The sequence below is a fragment of the Triticum urartu genome, chromosome 5A (genome assembly GCF_056163025.1).
Source record: "Triticum urartu cultivar PI428250 chromosome 5A, HENAU_Tu73, whole genome shotgun sequence".
NCBI classification, from domain to species: Eukaryota; Viridiplantae; Streptophyta; class Magnoliopsida; order Poales; family Poaceae; genus Triticum; species Triticum urartu.
In genome coordinates this window covers 650,129,069-650,138,345 of record NC_141877.1, presented here as the reverse complement: position 1 = coordinate 650,138,345, position 9,277 = coordinate 650,129,069, and the positions used below count along the sequence as shown (strand labels likewise).

Below are 9,277 nucleotides of genomic sequence, written 5' to 3'. Positions count from 1 at the left end.
CCATGTTGGGACTATTTCCCAATGCCCATTTTGTCCAGATGGGGTAGAGGACTTATCTCATATGCTGTTCAAGTGTGCAAGATCACAGGCAATATGGGAGGGTCTGGGGATCGCACCTGATATTACTTTCGCTACAATGACTGATCGGTCAGGTTGAGCGGTCCTAGATTTTATTCTCTGCGATGGTTCTTATCAGCGATGCTACTCTGGAATGGTTGAATTACCGGAACTTATATCGACATCATGCTGGTTTTTATGGTGGCAAAGAAGACAGTTTGTGCGAGGGGAAGATATATTGACACCAGAAAAAACATCACCTGTTGTGGTTGCCCTAGCACTAAACTATGTTTGTGGAACCGAAGTTAAAATCGCACCCAAGATAAACAAGTGGCCGGCGTTTCTCGCGGGGCAACTAATTCTAAATGTGGACGCATCATTCACAGAGTGCGACTATGCAGGATCATGTGGAGCTGTTATGCGCGATCACCAGGGGTCCTTCATAACGGCATCCACAGCGAGATTGGAACACGTAGCTGATGTGTTTACGGCAGAAGCGACATCTTTGCTCGAAGGATTGAGGGATACAGGATGCTATAACTTAGTGGTGAGATCGGACAATACCACGATGGTGGATGCACTGAACCACAATTGAGGTTATTCTATGGTGGTAGCGCCGGTCATTGATGAATGTTGAAGTAATCTAATAGATTTCGGGAGGGTTACTATTGAGCATTGTATTAGAGAGTGAACTTTGTAGTTCATGAGCTGGTTAGCTGGGGACGTGTTAACAATCCATCTCTTTGAATTGATGCATTGTCTTGTGAAATTGCTAGCACACAATGTATCTATTATTTAATTAATAAAGTAAGCCTTCCCGTAAAAAAAGGTTGAATGGATAACCCTGATATCGAGCTGAACCGAACTAAGCTACACGATCTGACCAGCTTGTGCTCACGGCTGATGTATGCATGCAGCGCTGTGTAGAGAAATCGACGAGATCAACGACAGAGTAGGCGTATAAAGGCGCATACCTTCCTTCCTATGTGTTGAGCTTGAATTGTTTATTCGTATGTTACATAGAAATGAAGTATAATCACACTGGTTGACAGTCGGAAAGATGAGTTGAGAGACCGACAAGAGCGATCGTTTTTCGGTTTTTATAAAAGGGGTTCCGTGCTTCCAGGTTCTGGCGCATTCTATATGCGTCAAAAAAATTAGTAATTAAAAAAATTCCAACAATTCCAAATCTTTTTCAAAATCAAACATGATCAAGTATTGTACTTGTATAAAAAAATTGGACAAGAAATGATTCATATTGACTTCAGGGCAAAAATGTATAGCATGTATAGTACTTATATAGCGTTTTTTGCCGAATGTTCAACCAAGGTGCAACCAAAGTCATTCTCCGATCATGTTTGATACCAAAAAAGATTTGGAATTTTTTGAATTTTTTGAATTATTATTTTTTAAACTTTTTTTAATTAGTATTTTTGGAACTTTATGGATCACGTTTGATACCCAGGTTCTCCTTCGTATTTTCCGGTCCAGATCTCTTTTTCTTATACTGTGCAAAAAGAACGCATTCTAAAAATACCACTTTTTCTAAAACTAGTTTTGTGGTAAACGACATTTAGCTACTATGGAAGCGGTGTTCTTCGATGCTACGGCAGACTATTGTTATGTGAGGACAGACCACTAAACAACCCACATAAAGATTGTTATGGGATGCAAGGCTTCTGTATAAATACTCCACAAACTCTGCAAACCAAAACAGAGATACGCAAGGTATACCATTTTCCCTGGCAACGAAGTTACAGTTGTTAAACTAAGTAGACAGGCAGGCTTCTGTTCACTAAGAACTGGGATGCCAAACAAACAGAGCAACGCAAAGTTCCACTATTTCCCAGGCAAAACAGTTACAACCCACACTGACATTATATAACCAGTCTCACAGCTTGAAACAAGCTCTCAAACGATGGCATTGGCGTTGCTGGCGATCCTGGGCCACAGGTCAGCACACTCCTTTCCGACGGGTCCAGTGATCGCAGATCCTTTCATCTCACCCTTGGGATTCACGATCACTCCAGCATTGTCTGCAAAACATATTCACAGCCACTGTTCAGTTCAAAATGATACTTATATTCAATGAACATCAAATAGTCAAGAGCATTTAGCCAATGAAATCAGGGAAAGAGGTCTACATCCAAAGGGATATGCAAATACAGGCTAACACGAAGATAGAAAAAGGGATCAGACACAAACAAACAACTAACATTTAGAGGAAACTGATTTTTGTCTCATGGCAAGTCCAAAAGTTTCAATGCAGCAACGCTGCTACCAAGGGTGATGGGAGATGAGACAACCTTCAGAAGGAGAAAACCTCAACATCAAAAAGGTTAGTCTACGATGTTTGCTTAGGAATATACAAACATGGGGAGTTTGCTCCATATAAAAAGACTTCCATCACAGAAAAAATAAAATATGATACCCAAAAAAGGATGTGTTTTAGTGATGTGCATCTCATGGCAATTCCCAAAGTTTAAAAGCAACAACGCTGCTATCAAGGGCGATGGAATATGAGACTGCCTTCTAAAGGAGAAATCCCTGGAGGGAAACCTCAACAACAGAAGGCTCACTTTATGATGTTTGCCAAGGACTATACAAACATGGATTGTTTGCTCCACAAAAGCAAGAGGACTCGGATGTCCTCGCATCACATAACAATAGTTCTCATAAATAAATAAAGATGCAGTATTTTACAGAAGATATTATTTGATATAAAATTTGGGCAATAACAGATGTAAGTCTCATGGCAATTCCCAAAGTTTAAATGCAGCAACACTGCTATCAAGGGCAATGGAATATGAGACTGCCTTCTAATGGAGAAATCCCTGGAGGGAAACCTCAACAACAGAAGGATCACTTTGTGATGTTTGCTAAGGACTATACAAACATGGACTGTTTGCTCCACAAAAGCAAGAGGACTCGGATGTCCTCCCATCACATAACAATAGTTTCATAAATAAATAAAGACACATTGCAGCATATTTGAAATAATATTTGGGCAAGAACAGATGTTAGTCTCATGGCAATTCCCAAAGTTTAAATGCAGCAACATTGCTATCAAGGGCGATGGAATATGAGACTGCCTTCTAATGGAGAAATCCCTGGAGGGAAACCTCAACAACAGAAGGCTTACTTTATGATGTTTGCTAAGGAATATGCAAACATGGATTGTTTGCTCCAAAATAGCAAAAGGACTCGGATGTCCTCCGTCACACAAAAACATGCACACAGAAATGTACCACATGTAAACATGCACACAGAAATGTACCACATGTGCTTAAAGAAAGAGAAAATTGAATTGAATGAATAGAAGTTACTGATTGTCTCATGGCAAGTCCCAAAGTTTAACTGCAGCAACGCCGCTATCAAGGGCAATGGAATATGAGACCGCCTTTGCATGGAGCAATTCCAGGGGAACCTCAACATACAAAGGCTTGATTTGTGACGTTCGCCAAGGAATATACAAACACAAAGAGTTTGCTCCTTATCAGGCAAAAGGACTCGGATGTCCCCCCGTCACACACAACAAAGATCAAAAACCCAATGTCTGACGCCAGGCAAACAATCTACAAGAATAAAATGCACAACTACAGCAGCCGTTCAGAACTAAACAGCATCAATCGGCTGGAACTGAGCAATTTTGCAAACAAATAGCAAGCCACACAACATTGGAAATTACCGAGGGGGGCACATATATCAGAATTCTACACTGGGTGTGACACAGCAGGCATCAATGAAAGATTTCAGACAGATGGACTGAACTAAGTACTACTAATTATAATCAAGATTCATCATTTATTGCCATCACAGTGATCGACTGAGGGGGTCGTACGAGTAGGGAGATGTGATGGTACCTTCGAAGTACATGAAGACGCCGTCCTTGCGGCGCCAGGGCTTGCGCTGGCGGATGATGACGGCGGGCATGACCTTCTTCCGGAGGTCGGGCTTCCCCTTCTTGACGGTGGCCATGACCATGTCGCCGACGCAGGCGGACGGGAGGCGGTTGAGGCGGCCCTTGATGCCCTTGACGGAGATGATGTAGAGGTTCTTGGCGCCCGTGTTGTCGGCGCAGTTCACCGTCGCTGCCACCGGCAGCCCCAGCGACATCCGGAACTTGTTCCCCGCGGAGCCTCCCCTCCCTGGATCGGATCAAACAGCACAAGAACAGCATCAGAGACGAGATTGCAGATGAAGGATCGATCGGGGAGGGAGGCGGAGAGGGGAAGAGGGTTCACCTCGCTTCGACATGGCGGCGGCTGCGGCTGGACCGACTGGTAGGGTTTCTCCTGGCTCGCTAGTTATAGATCGGAGGGCTAGGGTTTTGGCTGCTTTTGGTACGAAATTGCCCTCGGGTGGTTTGGGCGCCGCGGGGTGAGGAAGGGGTAAAAAGGTCTTTTTCTGACATGCCAGGCACGGGAGTTTAACGGCGGCGGCGGGCGTGGGTTTTCGTGGGCCGGTGTGGGAAAATGAAGCAGGTGTTTTCGGCCCGTGAACTCGGGGATGCCAGGCAAAGGCCCGTTTGAGAGATGAGGGCTTAAATAAATGAAGATTAAATTCACCTACAAAATGAAGATTAAATAAAAGAGATGAAAGCCATGTGTCCGGGACTCCCTATTCCGTGACCCGCGCGCTAGAAAGCGAGCTCATGAATTCTTCATGATTTTGAAAAAAATGTTCGGGATTTCCGATTGTTTGTGAATTCTAAATGATTTGAAATGTTCATGCATTCAAAAATTATTCATGGTTGTGAAAAAATCAAAAAATGTTTACTGATTCAAAAAATATTCCGAAATTTTAAAAAAAGTTCATAAATTCTAAGATAAAAACCTAAAGGAAATGAAAAATAGAAAAAAAAACTAAAAAGAAAGAAAAACAAAAAAATAAAGAAACTGAAAGAAAAATGAGATACTACCCAAAACTAGAAAGGGGAGATAGTTGAGCTGGCCTAGGACGTGTTTGGTTGTCCGCATGAGGCCCAGCCTGGCCCGGGCGGGAAGAATTTGGCCCGTTTGGTTTCCTGCATTCACTGTGCGCCCGCATTGCACGAAGCTTAAAGCACGTCCAGGCCTGGCCCAGGGGCAACGCACGAATCGGCAGTAGCTCGCGAGCCTGGCCAGGGCGAGGCAGGAGAGGGCGACGCGCTTCTCCCCTCGGGCGAGCAGGGGAGATGGCGCGAGCTCGCCCGCGTCGCTGAAAAATCGGCGGGAGGATTTCGGCTCACCTCCCGCCGCTCCACCCCCTATTTAGCCCCTCCCTCACCGCCCCAACTCCCGCCACTATTCTTCCTCCGTTCGTGCTTTCCCGCCGACGCGCATCTGTTGGGAAATGTAGTAATTTCAAAAAATTTCCTACGCACACGCAAGATCATGGTGATACATAGCAACGAGAGGGGAGAGTGTGATCTACGTACCCTTGTAGATCGACAACGGAAGCATTTGGTTGATGTAGTCGTACGTCTCCACGGGCCGACCGATCAAGCACCGAAACTACGGCACCTCCGAGTTTTAGCACACGTTCAGCTCGATGACGATCCCCGGACTCCGATCCAGCAAAGTGTCGGGGAAGAGTTCCGTCAGCACGACGGCGTGGTGACGATCTTGATGTACTACTGTCGCAGGGCTTCGCCTAAGCACCGCTACAATATTATCGAGGACTATGGTGGCAGGGGGCGCCGCACACGGCTAAGAATATGATCACGTGGATCAACTTTTGTTCCTCTGGGGTGCCCCTGCCTCCGTATATAAAGGCTCAAGGGGGGGTGCGGCCGGCCTAGAGGTGGCGCGCTAGGAGGAGTCCTACTCCCTCCGGGAGTAGGATTCCCCCCCCCCAATCCTAGTTGGAATAGGATTCGCGGAGGGGGAAAAAGAGAAAGGGGGGCCGGTCCCCTCTCCTTGTCCTATTCGGACCAAGGGAGGGGAGGGGCGCGCGGCCCATCTCAGGCTGCCTCTTCTCTTTTCCACTAAGGCCCACTAAGGCCCATATAGCTCCCGGGGGGTTCCGGTAACCTCCCGGTACTCCGGTAAAATCCCGATTTCACCCGGAACACTTCCGATATCCAAACATAGGCTTCCAATATATCAATCTTTATGTCTCGACCATTTCGAGACTCCTCGTCATGTCCGTGATCACATCCGGGACTCCGAACAACCTTCGGTACATCAAAACGTATAAACTCATAATATAACTGTCATCGAAACCTTAAGCGTGCGGACCCTACGGGTTCGAGAACAATGTAGACATGACCGAGACATGTCTCCGGTCAATAACCAATAGCGGGACCTGGATGCCCATATTGGCTCCTACATATTCTACGAAGATCTTTATCGGTCAGACCGCATAACAACATACGTTGTTCCCTTTGTCATCGGTATGTTACTTGCCCGAGATTCGATCGTCGGTATCCAATACCTAGTTCAATCTCGTTACCGGCAAGTCTCTTTACTCGTTCCATAATACATCATCTCGCAACTAACTCATTAGTTGCATTGCTTGCAAGGCTTAAGTGATGTGCATTACCGAGAGGGCCCAGAGATACCTTTCCGACGATCGGAGTGACAAATCCTAATCTCGAAATACGTCAACCCAACATGTACCTTTGGAGACACCTGTAGAGCACCTTTATAATCACCCATTTACGTTGTGACGTTTGGTAGCACACAAAGTGTTCCTCCGGCACACGGGAGTTACATAATCTCATAGTCATAGGAACATGTATAAGTCATGAAGAAAGCAATAGCAACATACTAAACGATCGGGTGCTAAGCTAATGGAATGGGTCATGTCAATCAGATCATTCAACTAATGATGTGATCCCTTTTAATCAAATGACAACTTTTTGTCCATGGTTAGGAAACATAACCATCTTTGATTAACGAGCTAGTCAAGTAGAGGCATACTAGTGACACTCTGTTTGTCTATGTATTCACACATGTATTATGTTTCCGGTTAATACAATTCTAGCATGAATAATAAACTTTTATCATGATATAAGGAAATAAATAATAACTTTATTATTGCCTCTAGGGCATATTTCCTTCAGCATCGGCACCGACGAGCAGGTAAGCGGCACATCTTCATCGGTCGGCTGACCACGGCGTCGGAGCTCCTTCACCGGCCGGCGTTCATCTTCCACCACCGTCCCCCCTCGTCCTCAAGCTGCAGCCATGGCCTCTGTGAGTTCAATCCCCCTTTCTCTCTGTTCCTTCTAGCTAGATCTGAGCTGCATCTAGGGTTTGATCTAGATGCATGGTTGATTAGTGGTCTGATCTGTGAGCTGATATGGTTGGTTGCTATGCTGCGGTTACAATTTGTGGTAGGGCTAGATGTTCAAGCATGTGGTAGGCTAGATTAGTAGTAGAGTTTGAAGTTGAACCTTGTGCTTGTGTTGAATCATGCTTAGATTTGTGATTATTAGCTATTGGTGGTCATGTGCTTGCTATGATAGTGATGAACCATGTACATGTACATGTATGCTTAGTATGATAGTGATGAAGCATGTGCTTGCTATGATAGTGATGAACCATGTACATGTATGCTCCTGCTTTCATGGATTGTCCGGTATGTTGTGTGCTATGCTCACTGTCAATGCGTGCTACGATTGTAGGACATGACCACGCAGACGCAAGATCTTAGTCAGGCCCTTGTCGTGTCCGACAGCCAGTTTGCTCCATTGTTTGTCGAGGAGTCGCAGCCTATGGCCCAGATGACACCTGATTCAGAGGTGTTCGAGTCTGATTCCCTCTATGTGCCAGTAGTGCTCGTTGAGCCAACTACTGCTGCTGCTGCCGCTGCACTCAAGCTAGCAGCAGCAAAGGCAAAGAAGGATAGTAGGTCGAACAACACGAAGTGGCAGCTGTTCATGTCCACGTTCGTGCTGAACAAGATGTGTGAGCTCATCTCTAGTGGAGTTAGGACTGACAAGGGCTTCAAGGAGGTGCACTTGAACACCGTTGCGAAGCAGGTGTTCGAGTTCTGTGGGCAAGAGGTGTCTGCCACCCGGGTGTACAACCACCTGAGGAAGTGGAGAAGTCGATGGATCCAAGTGTCCAAGCTGAGAGACCTTAGCGGCGCCTCATGGGATGAGAACACTTGCTCCATAGTTCTGGAGGTAGAGCACTACGCCGGCCATGTCGCGGTTAGCTCACAACCCTCTTTCTTTTCATATTGTCCACCATTGCCTACTCCTAATCGCAACTAACAATACTTGTGTTTCATTCTTAGGACCACCCAAGGGACGCTGAGTTCCTCAACACACCCATCCAGAACTACAACCAGATGCAACACATCTTCTCCTTCAGGCTGGCAACTGGGAAGCATGCCATGGGCTCGGGGGAGCCTCTTGGTTCTCCCATGCCCGACTTCCCTGGGACCCCGGACGTCGAGATCCTTGATGGCCTTGACAAGCCCGCTGCGAAGCCCTTCGACAAGCCATTTGACCCCGTTGATAGGAAGAGGAAGAGAGGAGGCCTGATGGAGGAGGAGATCAATGTCTTCTGCAGCATGACTGAGGCGATGAAGGAGGTGGCAACAGCCATCAGGGAGTGCAAGCCCCTCGACGTCCACCCTGACCTGTATGGCGCTGTCATGACCTAGGGTGGCTTCAGCGACGAGGCTCTCATGGCAGCTGTCAGCCACCTTCTTGACAACAAGGCCCAGGGTGTTGGGTCCGTTGCCATGGCCGACGCTCACATGGTGTTGTGGCTCAGGAGCTGGCTGGGCAAGCACTACTACTAGAGTAGTGCTGCCTGTGAGCGTGCATGATCCCCAACGGCGATGGTGGTGGCGACGACGATGACGATGTACATTTTGTGTAGCTAGGGCTCAAAAATTATTTGATGGTCTGTATATTTTGGTGAGGTGATATATACTAACCCCTCACGGTGACGGTGAACTTGCGGTGGTAGGACGACACCCTCTTTTGGATGTGGTGGTAGGTTAACACCAAGGTAGTGCTAGGAAGAACTTGCTATGCCGTATGATCATGCATGCTTTACTTCTTCTCTTCTGCTCCATTGTTGTTTGTGTGCTACTTTGCTTGATACTTGTGTGCTCCATTGATTTGTTGCTTCAACTCTTGCTCTTGTGCATTGCTAGGGCAAGTGGTATGTTGTGTTCATTGGTGAGGTTCCAAGGGTTTATAGTTCATGGGAAGAAGCCAATGCACAAGTGGCATCATATAGCAACAACAACTATAGAGGGTTCAAGACTAAGC

General features: G+C 46.4%; 2 protein-coding genes across 2 annotated transcripts; one reads left to right on the top strand and one right to left on the bottom strand.

Annotated features, from left to right (window-relative positions):
* Positions 1-1,777: 1,777 nt before the first annotated feature.
* Positions 1,778-4,429, bottom strand: LOC125511389 (large ribosomal subunit protein uL14). Its single transcript, XM_048676742.2, has 3 exons — positions 4,302-4,429; positions 3,921-4,205; positions 1,778-2,093 (listed from the first exon to the last, which is right to left on the bottom strand). Exons 1-3 carry the CDS (start codon positions 4,312-4,314, stop codon positions 1,969-1,971), a joined length of 423 nt encoding a protein of 140 aa, XP_048532699.1. The 5' UTR covers positions 4,315-4,429; the 3' UTR covers positions 1,778-1,968.
* Positions 4,430-7,672: 3,243 nt separating this feature from the next.
* On the top strand, positions 7,673-8,879 carry LOC125507064 (uncharacterized). Its single transcript, XM_048671755.2, has 3 exons — positions 7,673-8,200; positions 8,287-8,459; positions 8,828-8,879. Exons 1-3 carry the CDS (start codon positions 7,673-7,675, stop codon positions 8,877-8,879), a joined length of 753 nt encoding a protein of 250 aa, XP_048527712.2.
* Positions 8,880-9,277: the final 398 nt, after the last annotated feature.